This window comes from Archocentrus centrarchus, chromosome 22 (genome assembly GCF_007364275.1).
Source record: "Archocentrus centrarchus isolate MPI-CPG fArcCen1 chromosome 22, fArcCen1, whole genome shotgun sequence".
NCBI classification, from domain to species: Eukaryota; Metazoa; Chordata; class Actinopteri; order Cichliformes; family Cichlidae; genus Archocentrus; species Archocentrus centrarchus.
The window spans coordinates 4709851-4733163 of NC_044367.1; the positions used below are offsets into that span (position 1 = coordinate 4709851).

A 23313-nucleotide genomic window follows, 5' to 3' on the forward strand; every position below is an offset into this window, starting at 1 on the left:
GCAAAACAAAACAAAAAAAGAGGGGGTGGGGGCTTACTTTCTCAGCAATACAGCAGAGGAGAAATCAATAAATACATAATGCAGGATAAAAGCCTGATTGTGAGCAGTTTATTCTGCTGTTCTTCCAAATCTATGATGCCTGGATAGAGAGAAGGGAAAAAATTTAATTTCAATAGAAATGACACCTGTTGAGAAAACCAGTGAAACTGAAGTAGACTGAATAGCCAATAACTCTGCATATTTTTATTTTTATTTTTTTTTGGGGGGGGGGGGGGGGGGGGGGGTAGTTTTAGTTTGCTATAATGGATAGAATCAAGATACTGTATCTTTGGGATATCTAGACCTAACATGCCAGCAAACAAAATACTGATACAGACATATAGTGGGGCTAAAGATATAAAGTTTGTCCTGAAATTGGTGGTAGAAGTTTTGTACAAACAGATAATTTGTATGGCCTACCTACAACAATCGGTCATGTAAGAGTAAAAAGGGGAGGAAGCTAAATTAAGCTAAGTGTTTTTCACCAGTGGATGGTCTTTGCTCAGTTTGCTTCATCTGCTGAAGCTGCATGAAGCAAAAAAAAAGAGACAAATTGAGTTTAAAATTGGCTACTTTAAGTCAAGAAACAACTTGAGGACATTTAAGTTAGTTTATTTATTTATTTAGTTATTATTCCTTCTACAGAGCAGCCTTGGCCAGATGATCCCACTGACCAAAGAGGTGAAACTATGTTCTAGTCTACACATCTACAGTTGTTGCCCTTTTTGTGTAGTAGCCAGTGGACAAATTGATGGGTACATTGGTTTCTGCATAGTCTCTGTACATCCTCTGATAAAAGAATTTATGTCATTTGGACCAACATTTTATTTTCCAGATTTTAGTTGATATAACAAATCTAGTTGCCATTTTATGGCAAAAATCATGATTTTTTTTTTTTTTTTTACTCCTGTCAGGCAACAGCAGGTCTAATGTGGGACTTTTTCAAGCCTCTAGAATCAGGAAGTTGCTAATCAGGATAAATCTCATCCACTTGTTACACAAAGCTCGCTCCTGCTGTCAAAGGAAAGACATTTTTTCGAGCTGGGGCTACACAAAAGCAGGTAAATGATGATTAAATTTTTTTCCTAATGTACTGGAGCTAGTACTGTATGCAGTGTGTATGTGTGTTTACACTTCCACACTTCCATACTCTGTTGTCCCTCAAGAGAAAATTAGTTTTCACAGCCTGTATGGAGACATTAAAGAGCCATTTCAAAAACACACACGCTGGCATTACTATACGTACTTTTGTCAATTGAGAATGTGTGTGCGGATACTTATGTGTCCACCTGATGCCACTGGACGCTAATGAGAGCAGTGTGTGTTACAACCTCAAGGAGCAGCCTCACCACTCAGCCTGGGGGAAAATCATTGGTTTTAAAACCACAACCAGCACACAAGCACTTCATCCTCCTATTCTTGTTCTTCCCTCTTTCCTCCTCTCCAACTCTACTTTGCCTCCTGTAGCCCAGGAGATAGAGTGGGTCGTCTACTAATCAGAAGGTTGGTGGTTTGATCCCTGTCTACTCCAGTCTGCATCCCAAAGTATCCTTGGGCAAGATAATGAATCCCATGTTGCTCCTGATGCATTTATCAGTGTGAATGTTGGACTGTTGGATAGAAAACACTTAGACATAGAAAAAAAGTGGTGGTGTGAATGGATAAATGAGACATGCTGTATAAAATGCTTTAGTGTCCAGGTAGAGTAGAAAAGTCTAGTCAGTCCATTTACCATTTTTGTTCCTCCACCCTGTCCAATTTGTAATCACCTTCTTATACTCTTCTTTTTCCTTCCATCTTTCTCCTCCATTGAGTGCAACATTATCCTCCATTCTGATTTTCAAGGGTTTACAGAAAATTTGCATAATTGAATAATCAGTAATTAATTATTCAACACATTTGGACAGGATGTTTGACTCAAAGATCATCACGTTTCTGTACCTCACATGACGTTACACGTGCAAAGCCATAGTTTTGTCTTTTTATTTATTTATACGAAAGATAAATTTTTTTTAAAAAGTGCTATCGTAAATACATAAAATTTTTAGGTATTTACTTGGTTTTGTCTGATTCTGAGTCTATAGCCATGACAGGAGTTTTTTTGAGGTTTTGTGGGTATTTAGTCAACAGAAGTTTGGACCTGTTGGTAGAGTAGCATAAATATGTATGATCACCATCGTGATTTTGATGATTATAATGGCTATTATGATAACTGGGTGAGCGAATGCTAAAAAGTGCTTAGGCGTCAATAAAGCACTGTATGAATGTGTGTGTGACTGGGTGTTTTGAGTAGGAAAGTACTATTTAAGGACCAGTCCATTGATCTTTGAAGCTCCTGCTCCATAGTGTTTGTGATATTGAGTCAGCAGAACATTGGCAATGCTGCATGCTGTTGATTTTGAACACTGAGAAGCAGTGAAGCCCTGTGTTTTCAAAATGTCATCGCCGCAGCTTTAAGATATATAAACACATAGATGGTAAAAATACATTTCATAGTAATCTTGATCCTGTCTGTCTCCACAGCAGCAGCAGCAGCAGACAATTTACTGACTAATGTCTTCAGTAGACGAAGCAATTTATCAAACATTTAATACGCTCTTTATGAACCTCAGGCTGCTTCCTCGTCTGATGCGGCCTTGTAATGATGTTGAAGTTAAGAGGCAACACAAACGGAGACTCTGCAGAAACTAGTTAAGACAACAAAGTCCGCTCTGATGTGCTCTGGTCCATAAACATTCAACTGCAAGTGATTTGGTTTATCTACTGCAGGAGATCCATAGCTTTAATGAAAGACTAATACTGTATGCCAGCAACAAGGCTGGATCACTGTCTTCCCTAACTCAAGTTGTCAAAGACAATAACCGTGGAAAAGAAAACAAATATTTTCTAATCTTTTTTTATCTTTAGTAGTACATTATGCTTTTTGACAAATAAATTATAAATATGCCTCTAAAGATATACGGTTTAAGTCTAATTCAGAAACATGTTTTTGTCAATTGTGCAAACAGCAAAAGGCAGCACTGCAATGAAAAATGCATGAGACTAAAAGCTTCTGCAGTCAAAGGATTTAAACATGTTTTGATAAAGAAAATGTATCTTTCTTTAAATCTGTATAAACTGATATCATTTTAAATCAACAGCCAAGATTTTGTCCACTAGCTGTGATGATTAGCAGGACACTTCCTGTACGAGTCAACGTCAGCTCTTTAATCAATGTCACTTTATTAAACAAAGCTGAGACAAATCCACTGTACAGTACTGATCAAGCACCAAACAGCAAAAAGACTCAGAGGGTTGAAGAAACCAGAAGTGAAGAATCACATGCAGTCATGGTACAAAGAAATTCTAACCTTCAGTTCTAAGGTTTAAGAAGAAGAAGAAGAAGAAACAGCCTTTATTGTCCCACAGAGGGGAAATTTGGGTGTAACAGCAGCCGCAGTTATTATAAATATAAATAAAGATATAATAATTCACACTATTAAGAAAAGAATATATATAAAATCAACAAACAATATTAACCTTAATACTACTAATAATAACACTATATACAATGTGCATGATGTGCCGGACTATTTACAGTATATTATATATTATCCTACATTGTGTAGGCTATTGTGGTTTTTGTTGGGAGCAGTGATGGTTATAAAGTCTTACAGCTGCTGGGAGGAAGGATCTACGGTAACGCTCCTTTGTGCACTTAGGATGCAGCAGTCTGTCACTGAAGGAGCTCTCCAGCTCAGCAACAGCTTCATGCATGGGATGGGAGACCTTGTCCATCAGTGATGTTATTTTGGTCAGAGTCCTTCTGTCTCCCACCACCTGCACTGAGTCGAGAGGACATCCTAGGACAGAGCTGGCTTTCCTGATGAGCTTGTCTATCCTCTTCCTCTCAGCTGTAGACAAGCTGCTGCTCCAACATACTGCTGCATAGAAGATGGCTGATGCCACCACAGAGTCATAGAAGGTCTTCAGGAGTGTCCCCTGCACTCCAAAAGACCTCAGCCTTCTCAGCAGGTAGAGTCTGCTCTGACCCTTCCTGTAGAGCGCATCAGTGTTATGAGTCCAGTCCAGTTTATTGTTTAGGTGAACACCCAGGTACTTATAAGAGTCCACTATCTCAATGTCCACTCCCTGGATGTTCACCGGTGTCCGTGTGGTGGGTCTGCGCCTGCGGAAATCCACCACCAGCTCCTTGGTTTTAGCGGCGTTGATCAGGAGGTGGTTCCGCTGGCACCAGTCCACAAAGTCCTGAGTCCACTGTCTGTACTCTGAGTCATCCTCACCTGTGATGAGGCCAACTATGGCAGAGTCGTCAGAGAACTTCTGCAGATGGCAGCGTGGGGAGTTGATGGAGAAGTCTGCAGTGTAGAGGGTGAAGAGGAACGGTGCCAGCACAGTTCCCTGTGGGGCCCCCGTACTGCAGACCAGCCTGTCAGAGACACAGCCCTGTGTCCTCACGTACTGTGGGCGGTCAGTGAGGTAGTCCAGTATCCACTCGGAGATGTGGTGGTCCACTCCTGACAGTTCCAGCTTGTCTCTCAGAAGTCCTGGCTGGATGGTGTTAAAAGCACTGGAGAAATCAAAGAACATGATCCTCACAGTGCTTCCAGGCTTCTCCAGGTGGGTCAGAGCTCGGTGCAGGAGGTAGATGATGGCGTCATCCACCCCGATGCCAGGCCGGTAGGCGAACTGCAGCGGGTCCAACGAAGACGACACCATGAGGCGTAGATGGTTGAGGACCAGCCTCTCGAGGGTCTTCATTAGATGCGATGTCAGGGCTACCGGCCTGTAGCTGCTAAGATCCTTTGGATGTTTGGTCTTTGGTACCGGTACCACACAGGAGGTCTTCCACAGTTGTGGTACTTTCCCCAGCTTCAAGCTCAGGTTGAACATGTATCCCATGATGCCACACAGCTGATCTGCGCAGCACCTCAGGAGCCTGGAGCTGATGCCGTCTGGACCAGCAGCCTTTCGCACCTTGATCTTACGTAGCTCCTTCCTCACATGATGAGTTGAGAGGGACAAGATGGAGGTGGGGGATGGGGGTTGTGAGATGGAGTCCTCAGAAGTGAAGGGGGTGGGTGATGGCTGAGAGCTGAGAGGTGTGAGGTCCCAAGAAGAAGAAAGGTTGGCAGTCATTAAAGATGGTGGGGCTGACAGCAGGGGGGACTGGGCTGGGGGAGGGGTGGGTGGCTGGTCAAACCTGTTAAAGAACTGGTTCAGGTTGTTAACCCACTCTAAGTCTCCCACAATCCTAGGGCTTGGTTTGTGGCCTGAAATTGAGTTCAAACTCCTCCAAACCCCACTGATGTTGCTCTGCTGTAGCTGGTCCTCCATCTTCTTCCTGTAGATGTTTTTTCCATCCCTGATTTTCCTTCTCAGATCCTTCTGCACGGCTCTCAGCTCCTCCTTATTTCCTGATCTAAAGGCTCTCTTCTTCTCCTTCAGGAGAGCCTTTATTTCAGAGTTGATCCAGGGTTTGTTGTTTGAAAAACACCGTACCCTCCTGGTGGGCACAGTGTTTTCCACGCAGAAATTGATGTAATCAGTGATGCAGTCCGTGATGCTGTCGATGTCCTCCCCATGAGGGGCACAAAGCTCTTCCCACACAGTGGAGCTAAAGCAGTCTCTCAGAGCTTCTTCAGTCTCCTCAGACCATTTCTTCACTGTGTGTGTCACAACTGGTTCTCTGTGTACCAAGGGTACCAAGGGTTTACCAGGACTTAAAATCTTGAAATCTTGAAATTAGGTAAATACAGTAGTATACAGTAGTCTACCTTTCCTGCTTCCATAGGAATTAAAAGGGTAAGCAGCAGCCAGGTGCTAGTGATAGGATGCACTCGATCTGATCACCAGCAAGTGTGAGTGCCTCTACAAAAGCAGACGTTTTGGCATGTTGCAGGTCTGGATTATACCGGTCTGTGTTAGCACAGTGCTACAATCCTCCCCGGAGTGGACGTCCCAGCAAATTCTCCCCAAGGTCAGACCATGCAATGCTCAGAGAAACTACAAAAAAAAACACCGTCAGCACGGTGATGGAAGTCTGATGATCTGGACTTGTTTTGCAGGCACTGAGTCAGAATCAGAATCAGAATCAGAAGGTTTTTATTGCCATATGGGTGAACAGGTTCACAGCATTAGGAAATTGCTGCGGTACTTCGTGCTTACAGAAAAAAACAAATAAGTATAAAAACTATAAGACAATATACAAGTATACAAATTGCAAATATACAGAGATATTAGAGCTATAACTATAGCACAATATTACAAAATTACAAAATATACAGTGCAGAGACTAATTAAAAGATAAAAGAATGTAGACTATATTCCACTAATATGTACATCAGTGCAATCAGACAGGTGCATAGACATAGGGTCATCAGCGTTTGTGGAGGGTGGTGGTAAGTCGACCACAAACTCCTCTGTGTACTGAAATGTAAGGCCATCTGTCCAACAGCTAAAGCTTGGCTGACATGGGGTCATTCAACAAGTAAGGGTTCCCAAGCACACCAGAAAATCTACAACAGGATGGCTGAAACAGAAAAGAACCAAGGTGTTGCAATGACTGTCAGTGATACGAAAAACAATTACTTCCTTACATTTACATTCCTGTGAAAACGTTCTGCCTTACATGTTTGTTTAGATGTCTACATACTTTTGGACACATAGTCCTTGACTTTAAATACAGCCTGGTGTGCTGTGGAGGCATTTTGAAGAATTAAATACATAAACCATTTAATTAAAAAAAATTTTTAAATCACCATTAAATGTTTACATTTGAAAATGAAACCGAATCATTAAAAGAAGCCCCTCAGATTAAAAACATGACACATTATTCTTCATTTTCTGACCTATTTTTAATCCAGGACTATATCTTGTCAAGTGCAGGAAGTGAAGTTGTTAACGGAGAATCAACTTCAACAAGCAAATAACACATCAGCAGAAATCCATGAAAACACAAAGAAGGAAACACTTCATCTCAGGCATGTGTGACAATCACAGCTGCGATCAGGCCACAGAAGGTTTTTAGAATTAAAACGATTGTGCTGCAGTGTGAGGTTTGAGAACAGGTGGTTTACAAATACTGCTTGGAAATAGAAAGTGAAAGCCAAAGAAGGAAATGTGAAAATTGTGCAAATTTAAAAGCCTCTTACAGAAAATAATGGTGTAAGGGATAGGGCTGTATGTATAAATGGTTACAAAATGTGAGCATACAGAGACAGTTAGAGGCTGCTTTTTTCATGACTCAAAGATTTGTTATTAAGGCACAATCATAACAGGCCCAAATTTAATTAAAAAAAAACTTGATTTGTGCTAATAAGATCATTTTTTTTATGTGCACATAAAAAGATTCCTACATTTTGAGACTGCAGGATCTCCATATACTGAGGAAGATTAAATTTATTCACATTTAGCTCTGAATTTCATTAATGTCATGTTATATTAAAAGATCTTACCAACTTTTATCCCATAATATTATTCTTGTAAAAACAGAAAGAATAAACTTCAGAGCTTTAGTGCTTTTTTAAATCGTACCCACCAGTGTTTGCACCGCAACCAACAACCACAGTGTGGAGCATCACAGACGCAGACACACAATCTTTATTATAAAGGTGAGGAAAGGAGGGTGAAGGAAGGATAAAAGAGGACTAGAGGTAGGGTAAAGAGAAGGGGATGAGGTTGGAAGACATGAAGGTAGAGGGGTAATAGAAGAAAGATATGGAGGGATGGAGGGTGGAGGAAAGAAAAGGAGAATTGGAGGGATGGGAGAGATGGGGTTGGAGGGAAAATGGGGAAGGGAAGTTGAAAGGAGGGAGAAAGAGGAAGTGGATTAAAGGTAGAGGGGTGAGGTTATGGAAGAATGAAGAAAAAGTAGAAACGGGGATGAAACAGGAATTGCTCAGCCTGAGCTGAACCATCAGTCTCCTTGACCGTTCCAGTGCTGGGACATTTTTTCTTTTGGAAGCAGCTCCAGATGCCTCTTTTACTTTCTTTTGGAAGATTTCCTTTGCTTCATTTTCTTGCCTTTTCAGCTGTTTGAGGACTTTTTTACACTTTTTCCTTTTCCCATTTTTCCTCCTGCATTCCACTTTTCCCTTCTTTCACTGCTCTATGCACTTCCAACAGTTGCTTTGCATGTTCACTTTCCTTATTTGCCAGCTGTTTTCTCTTTTTCTTCCCGCTTTCTGGACTTCCAAAAATTCTTCTTTGTTTTTCCAGTGTCCTTCTTTTCTTTTTCAATTTCCTCCTTTGCCTCCAGCATTTCACATTTCTCCTCTTCAAGTGCTTTTGAATTTTCAACTTCCTCTTTTGCACTCAGCTTACTGGGTTCCTCTTATACTGTAAGCTGCTCCAGAGCAGGTTATGTTCCAGGTCAGAGATCAACAAGCATGACATCAGAGCCTACTGACCAATCAGATCTCCAGAAAAAAGTCTTTGTGTTTCCCAAATGAACATCAGTAACAAATACAGATCCTTAGATGCAGCTTTATTCCTTGAGTTTTTTTTTTTTTTACCTTTAGGTTGCAAACGATTTTGTTGTTCTATAAGTATTAATATATAAATCAGGACACCTATTTGTACTTGTGGATTTTATATCAATGGCAGGTAGATTAAGCTTGCATTTAAATTATGTTTTTTTTTTAAATCTTTACTCTCAGATCATTAAACACCATCAGGGCTGCAGCTGAATGGGTAAAAACTAAAACTGTCTTAATGCAAATCTGAACATTAATTTAATGGAATACTCAATTATAACCCATCAGCCAGCTTTTCTTTGCCTTCAAATTATTACTATAGTAGCTCTTTTCAGTGTTCTAATGACAAAAATGTTCTCACACACACACACACACACACACACTTCCCTGTCACAGAGATCTGTGTTTCAGGATGATCTTTAGGACTCATGTTTATCTCAACTATGTCACTGAGTCTGACTGAAAACATGAAGTACAGGCAACGTTATCTTAATAATAGAAAAATAGCTATCACACCAATTTCAGTGTCCAAGTGTCCAAATAAAGGCCTCCCTCCTCCTTTTCCTTCCGGCTTCGCCATCACTGAGATCATAGCAGTGATATTTGTGTGCATGCACGTGTGCGTACGTGAGTTGCTTCATCAAAACCTCGACACACAACAGATGATCTTTTGCTGTGCAGCTTTGCACTCGTTCTCTGTACTAATAATCTTTCCTTCTTGTTATTCGCTGTCAGTAAAATGCTCATTTGGGGCCTGCTGATGATTATGAAAATGCGCCTTACACTGGATGCTTTCGGCATCGGTGCTATCTGTGCACACCTCGATAAAAAGCACGTTCCCTGACATTATCTTTGTTGGCCTTTTATTCTTTCTTTCCGCTTCAGTCATTCTTCTCCTCCTCATAAATATTACAGCACGAGGCAGCCGAGAGCAATATGTACAGCAGCAGATAAGAGGCAGGCTGTTTGTGTTTAACACTTGAAAGTCAGAACTGACGTCAACTTACTGCTGTGATTGAACATAACTATTATAGTGACTCCTCTCTGAAGTGTGCCCACACATATGCTTTCTGCTGTTTACATTATCAAAAGTCAAGTTTAACAACAGCAGGTCTATTTGTGTCACTTCATTTGGAGAACTGCGTGTTTTTGCATGTGTGCATGGAGAGGTTCCTATAACCTGCTGTGCTGTGAAATCTGCTCAGATCTGAAGGGAAAATGTAAAAAATTAAAAGGTCAAAATCTGTTACCAGGTTGATCTTCTCTCTGGCAGCTCAAAATACACTAAATGATGTTTCATTATGTTCCAGTTGTTAAAGAGATTTAAGTTTTTTGTTGTATAATGTTTACATAATGCCATTCCTGTCTTCTTCCTATTTTTGCTCTATTATTCAGTAATTCAGTATTTATTGCTCATGTACAGCAATCTTTTAACGTTTTAAGTTCACCATATTTTGCTGCACAATCATAAAATAAAAAAGTTGAATTTTTAGTTTCCAAACATAGCAGTAAATCCAAAAGGACTTCCAAGAGATTTGTTTTGTTTTCTGGATTAAAGGTCAGAAAAGAAGTTAAGATGACTTTGCAACCATAAAAAAAGAGTAAATGTGAAAAGTCTCAGGGGCTCACGTGGATTTGATCACATGTGATTTACTGTTAATCCACACACACACACTGAGTGGGAGTATAATTATCAGTGTCAGTAGCAAACTAGGAAACACAAGACTGCATCCATTTGTAGACCACGTACCTAAGATGGCAATGACCTCATCATCCTGGATGACCTCCAGTGACCCGGACACCACAAAACAGAGGGTGTCGACACTCTCCCCAGCGTGGAAGATCAGGTCTCCTGGGGCGCAGTGGGTGGTCTGAAACTCCACAGCCAGCGAGCGCAGGCAGCCGTCACTGGCTAACCTGAATGCCGGATGTTCGTTGAACACCTGAGTAACAGAGAAGCACACTGGACAGTTAGACAAGGAGTTTAAGATAAAAATGTAAAGTAAATTTTTTCTTCTAGTTGCTTGGCATTGCTAATGAAAAGTACACTAAGAGAACACTACAGGAGGCTTGAAGGGTTTTCAATGAAATATAAATGTTCTCATCTCATAAGTAGACAAGAAATGTCCAGATTTCTTTGTTTCCTGTTTTACTACCTGCAGAAGTAGACATTTTCTGATATGCTTGAGAAATGAAACACCTTCCACCCAGTGAGATAATCCATCAGAGCACCAGGGGAAGATTTTATTTGGTTTGTGCTAGAGTGTTTTTATATCAGTGCTCCCTGTCAATCATCTGAAGCCCTCGAGGAGAAATATAAGTCTCCATCGGGAAATAATCACTCAGAAGCACATCTCCTCACAAACTTCAATGTCACGTCTTTGTGGTTTCATTCTTGGAGGCCTGTTTTGCCAGGACAGCAGGCGGCACACCATCAGCAAGGTGCAGCACAATGTGACTGTATGAAGTTGTTGAAGTTTGAGGGACGCAGTTAAACTGCTCGCATCATGTTTATGAGCTGGTTTGTGATGCTTCATAATAAACTGAAAGGAAAGAAAAAGATTATTTTTCTTCTTCTTAATCACTTTGTGCAAATGATGAGCTTAACTTAAACAGGAGATCTTCTTGCCCTCATATGAGTGTTGTGCGATGTTTTATAATAATCACACGCCCCTGAAAAATGAGATGTACTTGAAATGAATGTCGAGTATGAGGGTTACTTCAGAAGAGACATTGAAAATCAGCTGCACTGCATGATGAGACTAATTTTAGTAACTTCTGAGTAATTGTCATTGGAGACGGTTGTTACACAGCACAGTAACCCAACTGAAGGTGTCCTCTGATCACGCCGCTTCAGCAGATGGAATCTGCCAAAGTTTTGAGAACAATATCAGTCATGTTGAGCGATATCTGAAGGCCTCTAAGTGCTCTTAACCTTCATTTAGTTATGCAATGAAAGCATCTGACAACTGGCACTTTGTGTGTGCAAGGAAATGAAAGAAAGAATAGCTCCAAAAAGGCAAAATCAGTTTGTGTGGAGATCAATACGGGTTTTGGTGTCAATTCAGATATTTGGAAAATATTTCTTGCAGCTGTGGGTGACATGGACTCTTCATCTTTAGAAGTACATTCTCACTTACACAAAAAATGAATCTAAGATTAAAATTTCACTGAGTAGTGACTGTGAGTGCACAATACAGCATCCACCGATCAGGCATAACATTATGACCACTGACAGGTGAAGTGAATAACACTGATTACCTCTTCATCATGGCAGCTGTTAGTGGGTGGGATATACAGTGTATCACAAAAGTGAGTACACCCCTCACATTTCTGCAGATATTTAAGTATATCTTTTCATGGGACAACACTGACAAAATAACACTTTGACACAATGAAAAGTAGTCTGTGTGCAGCTTATATAACAGTGTAAATTTTTTCTTTCCTCAAAATAACTCAATATAGAGCCATTAATGTCTAAACCAGCGGCAACAAAAGTGAGTACACCCCTAAGAGACTACACACCTCCAAAATGTCATGTGACTCGTTAGTGTTACTAGGTCTCAGGTGTGCATAGGGAGCAGGTGTGTTCAGTTTTGTAGTACAGCTCTCACACTCTCTCATACTGGTCACTGAAAGTTCCAACATGGCACCTCATGGCAAAGAACTCTGTGAGGATCTTAAAAGACGAATTGTTGCGCTACATGAAGACTGTTATATAAGCTGCACACAGACTACTTTTCATTGTGTCAAAGTGTCATTTTGTCAGTGTTGTCCCATGAAAAGATATACTTAAATACCTGCAGAAATGTGGGGGGTGTACTCACGTTTGTGATACACTGTATTAGCGAGCAAGTGAACACTGTGTCCTCAAAATGTAGAATGTGTTAGAAGCAGGAAAAATTAATAACTGTAAGGATTTGAGCGAGTTTGACAAGGGCCAAATTGTGATCGCTGGATCAATGGGTTAGAGCATCTCCAAAAAACTCTTGTGGGGTGTTCCCAGTCTGCAGTGGTCATAATCTATCAAAAAGGGTCCACGGAAGGAACAGTGGTGAACCAGTGACAGGTTCATTGATGCTCTTGGGGAGTGAAGGCTGACCCGTGTGGTCCAATCCAACAGACGACCTACTGCAGCTCAAATTTCCAAAAACGTTAATGCTGGTTCTTATAGAAAGGTGTCAGAATACACAGTGCATCACAGTTTGTTGTGTATGGGGCTGCAGAGCCACAGAACCATCAGGGTGCCCACGATGACCCCCGTCCACCACTGAAAGCCCCAACAATGAGCACATGAGCATCAGAACTGGACCAGAGAGCAATGGAAGAAGGTAGACCTGTTGCTGTAACTGGTGAATTAAAAATTCAAACTGAATTCAAACTGAACTAAAGGACTAAAAGGCATGGACATTGATATTTTTGCAGCATGTCTTATTTCACATCTGATGTAACTGTGATGGTTACCACTAGCAGGGTCAATTTATTTGGAATGATGGGACATTAGAAAAACAAATGTGTAATTGGTGTAAGGTGAATGACTCAGAAGCTGTGAACTCAGCGCCAAAGTGTTTATACTACAGTATGCCCCACACAGATCAGTAAAAAAAAAGAGTCTGTCTGTACTCTCAGCAGTGTGCAAACGTCTCTCTAATATCAAATCTATGCCACAGGTATTCACTCACGCATCCAATTCATTGAATTCAGGTGTTCCAATCACTTCCATGGCCACAGGTGTATAAACCAAGCACCTAGGCATGCAGACTGCTTCTACAAACATTTGTGAAAGAATGGGTCGCTCTCAGGAGCTCAGTGAATTCCAGCGTGGTACTGTGATAGGATGATACCTGTGCTACATGTCCAGTCATGAAATTTCCTCACTACTAAATATTCCACAGTCAGCTGTTAGTGGGATTATAACAAAGTGGAAGTGATTGGGAACGACAGCAACTCAGCCACGAAGTGGTAGGCCACGTGAAATGAGACCGGGGTCAGTGGATGCTGAGGCTCATAGTGCACAGAGGTCACCACCTTTCTGCAGTCAGTCAGTACAGACCTCCAAACTTCATGTGGCCTTCAGATCAGCTCAAGAACAGTGAGTAGAGAGCTTCATTGAATGGGTTTCCATGGGTGAGCAGCTGCATCCAAGCCTTACATCACTAAGCACAATGCAAAGCGTCAGCTGCAGTGGTGTAAAGCACGCTGCCACTGGACTCTAGAGCAGTGGAGACGTGTTCTCTGGAGTGATGAATCACACTTCTCCCTCTGGTAATCTGATGGACGAGTCTGGGTTTGGTGGTTTGCCAGGAGAACGGTACTTGTCTGACTGCATTGTGCCAAGTGTAAATTTTGGTGGAGGCAGGATTATGGTGTGGTTTGCGTTTATCTTTGCAGATCAAGCTGGCTATTATTGAAATGAATTGGCTGCAGCCATGTTTATACTTTAGTGCCCTATTAATAGATACCCCACAGAAATTTCCACTCCTGTTGGGACGCCTCACGCTAAATGGCCCCCACTCAGTAAATCCGGCCCTTTGTGCCCAAAAACTCTAATGTCTCAGAGCAGTGTTAAACCGTCTACATTTGCAATAGTTTGAGTTTAACTTGAGACACACACTACTGTATCACTAGATTGTGATAGAACTGATGCATGTCTATATGAAAATAATAAATGCATACCTTCCTGTTGAGGTGGACACAGATGTCAGCCCGCATGTCCTTGGGACAGATGGATAAGACCTGTAACACAAGAAACATGAGGAGATGACACGCCAGAGAACATACTGTTTTAACAAGTGCCTAGGAGGAGGAAATTAAGCAGTTTTCCCCTTCCTTTCCAGGTTTCCCTTTTAGGATTCACTACAGCAAAAGAAATTCACAGAGTATTTGAAGGAGACTAGTTAGGAGTGATATGAAGGGTTTTCATTAGAATGTAATGAGTATTCGTGAGCTCTAGGTAATGATCAAAACACTGACCGGATATCAGCAGTTAAAATAAGTCTCCTGTGTGGGGTGAGCTGGCATTTGGACTAAGCATGTAGTAGAGCCACTGAGTTGGCTCGGGCTTGTTGTCAGGCTGCTTCCTTGGCAACTTCCTCTGGAGGTAGTCACTAAAGTATCCAACTAGTAATAAAACCCCAAGTAGACCCCGAACATGCTGGAGAGATTATATTAATCTCATCTGTCTTGGGAATGCCTTTGGAATTCCCCAATCTTGAAAATGTTGTCGAGGAGATGGATTCAGGGCTACCTTGCTTATCATCTAGGTTAGGCCATGAACTTGTTCTGTCTGAAACAATCTCTTTTTTAGCTCCTGTCTTTTAAGGGCACCCTCCCAAAATCCCACTATTTCTTTACTTAGCCAACTTCTGCATTCCTTCTGGGGGCAGCAGCCAGTGCTTGTGAGCCGTGGGCAGCAGTGGGACCACCTGAATGACGTAGGCCTGTTGTGCCTGGAGCAGATGACCATATCAAAAATCAATGCTGAGCTAAAGTCAGCTCAACAACAAAATAGAAAAAAATGTTCAAATGTTCATCACAAATAAATGTAGAAGTATTGGGTATTGTGAGCCAAAAGCTCAGAATGAATACTTAATTTGTCTACCTCATTATTTGATAACACATTTAATCTAAACATCCAACATTGTAACATTGTGAGGATACGAGGGAAAGTGCAATAGGTTCAATAAAAGCATCTCATTAATGCCATATTGCTGAGCAAGCGATTTGGTAATATGTCAAACCTCAATCTGAAACCATGTTTCAGATTTTAAGAAACATGACGTGGGACTGCAAGACAAACAGAACAATGGTACTTATATAATGCCTCTCTATTCAATATGAGCACTCAAAGCACTTTCTACTACAAGTCTCACACACAGTGCTTTCATCTATACTGAAGCACTTTTCTCTAACATTCACACATATGCACTGGGGGCAAATCAGGGATCAGTATCTTGGCCAGGCATACTTCTACACACAGACTGGAGTGATCAGGGATTGAACCACTGACCGTCCAATCGGTAAAGAACCCACTCTACCACCTGAGCTAACCTGGCATTCATCCAGGGCAGTGTATCTGTAGTGTGATTGTCTTTGGTCGGTGGAAGGTCAGTTACAGAAAAACACTAGAGGCATTCACCTTCTTGCTCAAGAACACTTCAGCAGAAAGCAGCTGAAAAGAACAAAAACCAAAACTTCCAACTGAACGCTTGTTTGTTTGCAGATTTGTCTGAAGCTTCCCGTCTGTGTGTGTGTGGCAGATTTTAAATTCCAGTTTGTTTAGTTGCATCCATCAACTCCCTATGAAAAGAAATGCAGCAGAGGTGTCGACTGTTAATGGTAACAGTTTAGTCAAGCTCATTACACGATTTCTAAAATCGAACCCAATAAAATGAAGCATTTAGGTAAAACCATAAAACCTCCATAAATCCTGCCATCTTACATATGAAAAAAATTGATGCATATACAACATCAAATAACAATTTTCTTTGCTCCATTTAAAGTGGATGATACAGTACCAAGAAGCTTTGGGAAGCCTCTGTTCTTTTTTCTTTTTCTTTTTTTTTTGGTGTATAGTCATATAAACAGCTGACTATGAACCATATAACAGCTCCCAAAGTGACAAACTTATCTACTAATTGGCCTCAGCTCTGACAGTGAGGTATTTATCCAGAGAGTAGGCACATAACTTGCCATATGTCTCTTCAAAAGTGTATAATTATCTCTACAAACACTTGAAAAATGGGAATAATGGAGAAGAGGCTCGTGACCAAACTGAAAGTAGCATGATTTTTTTTTTTTTTTTTTTTTTGTTTATTGTGTAATTGTAATTGTGCCTTCTCTTTTGCTGTTTTTATTTTTCATTTTTGATTGTTTTTTACCTGTAAGGCGACCTTGAGTGCCCTGAAAGGCGCCTATAAATAAAATGTATTATTATTATTATTATTATTATTGGTAAAGTAAACCAAATTGGCAGAGAAAGAAGGAATGGACAAAACATCATTAGAACAGCAAAAAAGAATGACGTGATTATACAAGGCTTATCTGAGACCATGAGTTTATAATGGGTCTGTCCCCAATTCAACTGAAAAACAACCACACTGGAATGAAAGGTTTAATAATGTAGTGCATGTATTTAATAAGGAACATAAAAATAAATGAAAGAAAGCTAATCAGATTAATTTCTTCAAAGTTAAATTGAATCAGTCCCAATTATGGAGGTTCAAAAAGTTCTTACAAACAGCAATGTAATGATTTCCACACAATCATAAAAGTTACATTTAAGAGGAGATGCTACAGGTGCATAAAGTAAAAATAAAATAAATAAAGAGGATTAATGTAAAATGACACGTTTGTAGTGTTGTACCACTTACATTAACACAATTATTTATGTTTATGTCATTTTATGTTTGTATAAATTAGGGATTAACTCATTTATATGCACTAATTTTCATGATGGTAGAATAGGCGGAAAAATACTCAAGTAAACACCTAAATGTACATTTTCAGACATTTTTTTTTTCAAGTCTGAAAGAAAACATGTCATGGAGAAAAAATGTCCTAAAATTAAGCAATGCAAGAAAAAAAAAAGGTTTTGCCTACAGAATAGAATAGAATCGAATACTTTTATTGTCATTATACAAAATGCACAATGAGATTGGAGTGTCTACATGCAGTGTCTCACCTTAGGAAAAATACTACAATGTGCAGTCCTACACTGAAGTGAAAACACAGAGGAACCCAAAACCTGCAGAATGTTTCTTTAATATAATAAACATGTCAAGTTTCCTTATTTTTTTTATTTTAGAGTGATTGAAAGTACTGATAGGGCAACTGTAACTGTAACTGACTGAGATGTGAAGCAGTCTTTTGGATTATGATGTATCTGAGTGTCCACAACAATCCGGTGCCTTCAAAGGTTCACCACTCAGTGTTTATGTAAACAGGACTGTATGGTTCACTGACTGTGATGGATTTTTTTTTTTTTTTTAATATTTCTCCTCTATGCTTATCCCTCTGGTTCCTTTCCCTGGTTTTGTTATGATGTTTGGTTTGTTGCTTCCTTTTGTCTTTGTGACACACATGGTTAAATGTTCTTAAATATATTGTGTTTGGATGTAAAGCATGTATGACTACTGTATCTAAAACTGTCACTGCCAAGCTGCTGCTTCCTGACACATCAGTCTGCTTTGTAATCCGTATGAATGGCAAAAAGCTGCACGGTGTCTGGCTTTTTCAGCCCCAGCCTCGATAATTACTGTAGCACAAAATCACATCACTGCAGTCCCAAAACCTCCATAAACAGATGGCACGTCAGTAATACATTAGCTTAACCTGACCTGTTGCCTCTAAGTCAATGAGTTTCACTCAATACTCACCTTTTCCGTGTCGATGCCTTTGGTCATGGACCAGGTGGAGACGATGTAGTCCATCACCCTCTCACTTAGACCTTTCGGAACCTGGTAGAGCTTCAGGAAATCCCTGACATTGTTGAGCATCTCATGGTAGCGGTTGGTGTTGGCATACATCTGCTGGAAAATGGTGGTCACATTTCCAAAGATAGTGGCATAGAGCAGAGCTAGACAGCAAGACAGAAAAGACAGAAAAGAGAATAAACGTGCTATCCTCTTGCATCTGACAGAGTTCTGTCAAGTTTGCAACTTTTCAAATCTTAGCTGCTGTTCTTTTGAGAGAGAGGAGGCTTTCTCTTGTCTTTTTGTACTGTCATGAACATTAACACAACATGCTAACTGGGGCATGTAGAGTCTGAGATGTAGCTCTTGGATTTTTTGCAGTTTCTATGAGCACCGAATGCTCTGACCTTAGGGTGAATTAGCTGAGTCCACTCCTGGGAAGACTGTGGCATTGTGTTAACACACACCTGAGTACTCCAGACTAGCAAGCCTCTATTTTTTTAGTCATCTATAGAAACTCACAAGAAGTGACATATACCTGGATAAAGATGACTGTTAGATGTACTGTATAATGTCTCCTGGTGATCAAGGGTGTTTCCCACCGTTGAAAGTTAAAGCCATTATGCACCACTGCTTCTCTCTATCCTGCTTCTCCTCTACTGTTTCCATAGAGACTTCACTCAAAATAGTTCTTATGTTTTCTCTCCTCCCAGACAATAAAAATGACAAAGAAAATTTGGGGTTTGCAGGAGGTGGCGGGATGGAACACGGTGTATCAAAAAGCCGGGCTGGGGCACAGTGAACATACAGTACAAGGGAGTGATGTGTAAAGAAGGAACAAAGAGGCAAATGCTGGATCTCTTGCAGTGACTGTGTGTGTTCAAGATAAACTCTGTACAGAGTATGTATGTTGTATGAGAAAGTGTGAAAAGAGAGTGGATTGAAAACCAAAGAAAGTGAACCAGAAAGATGACGACAACAAAGAAAAGTGTGTATTTTTTTTTTTCCTCAGGCGGTTTATCTCACAGGAGCAAGTCTACAGAAACACAAAAAGAAAAGAGTGTGTCTGGAAGAAAGACAAAAACTGAAAATAAAACAAAGGAGGACAGACACAGACATAAAGGTGTAACGTGTCAGTGGTGAGATAAGTCCTTCAAAGTCTGCTGCGTCCCAGCGTACCCTATGAAACCTCTCCAGGACCCTGTCAGCTATTCAGGAAGATTCTAACAACACTGCCGGGGTGGAACTTAAGGTTCAGTGTGGTAAGTGTCACCTCAGCACATAGAGAGGTAAAGGTTTGAAGGTTAATTCAACCTTGGAAAATCCTTTTCTAGCTCATTTTTTTCATCCAAACTAACCACAGCACAAAAACTGTTTTGCAGCATCTATCAGGTATAAATGAGGTCGGGCTATCAGCACTTTGGAACAGCATTTGTGAAGGAAGCGTGAGAGAAATAACAGATCTCAAATGAAAACAAACCATCTGTGAACTGTTTCAGTCAAAGAAAGTCAACAACTGGCTGCACTCATGCTGTTCAAGAATCTTTGCATCATACACTGCTAATCCTGGTGTGGTGAAAACATGGAGAAGACCATAACATTACACAACAAAGAAAGCAAAAGAACATTTTGTCAGTTGTGACTGTAACCATTGAAAATATGTGTATGTACAGGCTCTGCTTACAAAATCCGGGGCACCAAGAAAAATGAAAATATATAAGACTGGTGCCTGCTAAGTAATAAAAAGAAACCACAGTAGAGTAAATAATGCTATGACACTGCTGATTCTGGTTTATATTTTTGGAGAAAATATATTCATACAGATGTACTTGAGCTTAGAGAGTAAATAAATAACCAACCAACCCCCAGCTCCAATATACTGATGAGTTCCTGATAGTACCAGCATCGTTCTATATCAGCTTTCCTGGTCCCACATGTGTTTAGACAGTTCAATCCATGTAGTCAGGCTTTGAAGCTGTCATCTCAATACTACACTTTAAATCTGACCTGTCCCCCATGGCTCCATTTATTTAAATCGGTCTCTCTTTTCCCATCTGGTGGCCACAGAGAGAGGGGTGGGGAGTGTTTGGTGTGATGGTCTGGATGGAAGGTAGTAGTTTCCTCATATTTAATAAATGACAAAGAACCCCAGGGAGGAGAAGACGAGACGCTGTCAAAGTGAAGCTCTGATGAGCTGGTAAGAATCTTTGCAGGAGGTTTGTTTCAAAATTCACATAAAGAAGAAAAATGCATAAAAACAATGTGGGCAGATGTGTGACATCTTTCAGTTCAGCTCATCCTGATAACTGTGGCTGCTAACAACTGCTAACAAATGGCTGTTGCTAGTAGTAACAGTATATCGCGTCCTCTTTTTCTTTGGTGAATGTTTTCGACTGAGTACCTGTTGCTTTTGTGAAACCAATGAGAACAATATCGCCTCTCCTTTTATTAAATAACAAAAAAACAAAAGGCATGATTCACCTCCACTCACCATACTGTTCTCTTGCAATTACTTTTTTCATTAAGGTGACTCATTAAAATGAGACACAGCTGGGTGTGGAAATATTTCCACATGAGGATAAAAACTAAAAAATGTACAAAGCAATATCAGAAAGCAGGTGATCGAGTCAAGAAGGTGCTTTTTTCTCCCTTCACGTTAGTTTCTTTGTCACGATGATGAAACCGTTTTTTTTTTTTTTTGTAATAAGGAAAGTAGGAGAGATCCAACCTCTCTGTTATGTATATTTTCTATTTCTAGTTTTTAAGCAATCTGCCAGAGGAGTTTAGGATGATTTGTCAGACCGAATGAGTGTGAGGGACAAAAATCTGCCAGTCTGTGTCACCGTCTACAACTCAGACACCCAGAAAATACCCAGTGATGAGGTACCCCGTGCACAAACACAAGTACCCACACACATGCAAAGATATACTGTAGATGCATAGAAGGCTTATCTGAAACTCAGTGATGTTGCACTGTGGAAAAACTTCAAAATAGTTATTTTAACATTTATTTATTCCGGTTGATTGAAGCTTAACTAACCTAAAATATTAGGTTTATGAATGCACAGTAAAATACACTGAGAATCTTGAGTTGAAAACCCACACATTTTATAAAGTAACTAGGGCCACTGTCAGACTTCAGCTCCCAAGGCTGGGAAGTGACATTGTGTTCCTTAGCATTCCAAATGTGTGGAGTTCTCCCGATGTTCTCCCTATGCTTGTGCTGTTTTCCTCTGGAAGCTCTGATTTCTCCTGTTATGGTAAATGGTAAATGGACTAGTTCTTATATAGCGCTTTTCTACTCAGATATGAGCACTCAAAGCGCTTACACAAGATTATCAGGAAGATTCTCGGTTTATTCTCCTCTCATTTTGCTCTTCACTCCTCTGGCTTACAGTTGAAGTCCCCCAGACGCTACACAACATCTGCCCACTGCTCTTAACATTTAGGAAGGGTTAAAAACAGAATGAGTTTCCCTACAGGGATCAAAAAGGGATATCTCATGCTCCAACATTTTCAAGCTTAACTTGTACTTCACTTTTAAAGTAAATATAAAAGTGAGGTACAATTTCAACTTAAAAATGTTTGAGGATAAGATATCCCTTTTTATCCCTGTACGGAAACTCATTCTCCGTCCATATTTACTTTAAACATAGGAGGTCACAAGCCGGTGTACTCCTAAAGCCGCTTCCAAGGCTGGATAAATGGAGAGGATTGTGTCAGGAAGCAGCACAAATCCAAGATGCGGATCATAAAGAACGAGATTTCCAGTATGGAAATCTCATTCTTTATGGGGCCCAGGTTAACAACGACCTGATGCTGTTGGCCAGCATGGTGCTGGTGGAAACTGTGCTACTGCTGCCCAAAGACAATGGAAGAAGACAGGGGGAAGCTGTGTTAGCAGGCAATGAGAGAGAAGAAAAGGCTCAAAATTGAAGGGATGATGTTGAATGTTGTCGGTGTGTGTGCTCCACAGGTTGGATGTCAGTTAGAAGAGAAAGAGGAATTCTGGAAGAAGTTGGATAAAGGGGTAGAGTGTCCCCAGGGGGGGAGAAGGTACATGTAGGTGAAGGGAACAGGGAACTGGGGTGATGAGGAGGTGTTGGGTAGGTCTGGTGTTTAGGAGAGAAATGAAGAGGAACAGATGGAAGTGGATTTTGCCAAAAAATGGAAATGGCTGTTTTGAAGAGGGAGGGAAGAGAGAAGAACATAGGGTTACGTAGAGTGGAAACATGTGCACACAGGTGGTCTACTGTATATCGCTGTAACCTGAGAGTAATAGGAGACTGCAATGTCGGGGGAGAAAGTAGCTAGTCTGCAGAATGACTTTGAAACCAAGTGAAGGCAGAGGCAAGGATCAAATGGTGGACGTTGAAGAAGGAAGACTGTTGCACAGAGTTCAGGGAGGAGTTAAGACAGGCTCTGGGTGGTAGGGAAGAGCTACCAGATGACTGGGAAAGTACAGCTGTAGTGCTGAGGAAAACTGCCAAGAGGGTGTTTGGTGCATCTACATGACAGAGGAAAGAGGACAAGGAGAATTGGTGGTAGAATGAAAAAGAACAGAAAGGTAGTCCAGGGAAGAGGTTGGCAAAGGAAAAGTGGGATAATCAGAGAGATGAAGAAAGTAGACAGGAGTACTGGGCGTAGCAAAGGTGGCAAAGGGAAAGGAAAAGGCCTATAGGGAGTTGTATGTGAGGCTGGACACTAAGGAAGGAGAAAAGAACTTGTATTGATTGACTAGGCAGAGAGATCGAGCTGGAAATGATGTGCAGCAAATTAAGGTGTTTAAGGATAGAGAAGGAAATGTGCTAAAGAAGAAAGAAAGCGTATTGAGAGGACGGAAGGAGTACTCTGAGGAGCTCTGAGAAGGATAGAGAAGATCAGAAGAACTTACACTGTCTCTGTGTGTTAATATTTACTTTAGAAAAATAAGCTCTTTACTGACCATCAATACTGTTTTATGGCATTTTGTTCAGTTTAAAGTAAAGTGTACTCAACTTTTTTTCACAGTGTAAATACAGATTAACACGCACACACACTTTGCTGTCTTACTGATAGAAAGATGAGAACTGTCACTATTGTATGTGCATTTCCAGTAGAGATGTAGTCCATGCCAAAGAGTCAATGAACATTCAGCTGCCGTGAGAAGACCAGCAGTAATCAATTTTTACATGCTTTTATATTTGATTTTATTAATTAAAAATTAATTAAACCTCTGTATAACCATAAACACCTTTACAATAAAAAGTTGGTACTACCCATACTGAACATTCAGGAATTGAAAATACTGATGCACAAACCTGAGACCCAATGTGTCCTGAATAGGCAGAGCACAAATTAGGTCCCATCTGACTGAGCCCTTTTTGTTTAAATCATTAATGGTC

The 23313-nt window shown here is 40.5% G+C and overlaps 1 protein-coding gene across 2 annotated transcripts in view; it reads right to left on the reverse strand.

The window, feature by feature from the left end:
• Positions 1-23313, reverse strand: part of kcnh5b (potassium voltage-gated channel, subfamily H (eag-related), member 5b) — a 170249-nt gene that overhangs the window by 63155 nt on the left and 83781 nt on the right. For both annotated transcript variants that reach the window (XM_030718684.1, XM_030718683.1), the window contains exons 9-11: positions 17894-18093; positions 14193-14252; positions 10267-10459 (exon numbers count right to left, since the gene is read on the reverse strand). In XM_030718684.1, coding sequence (XP_030574544.1) covers positions 10267-10459; positions 14193-14252; positions 17894-18093 — 453 coding nt within the window. The remainder of the gene's footprint in view (positions 1-10266; positions 10460-14192; positions 14253-17893; positions 18094-23313) is intronic.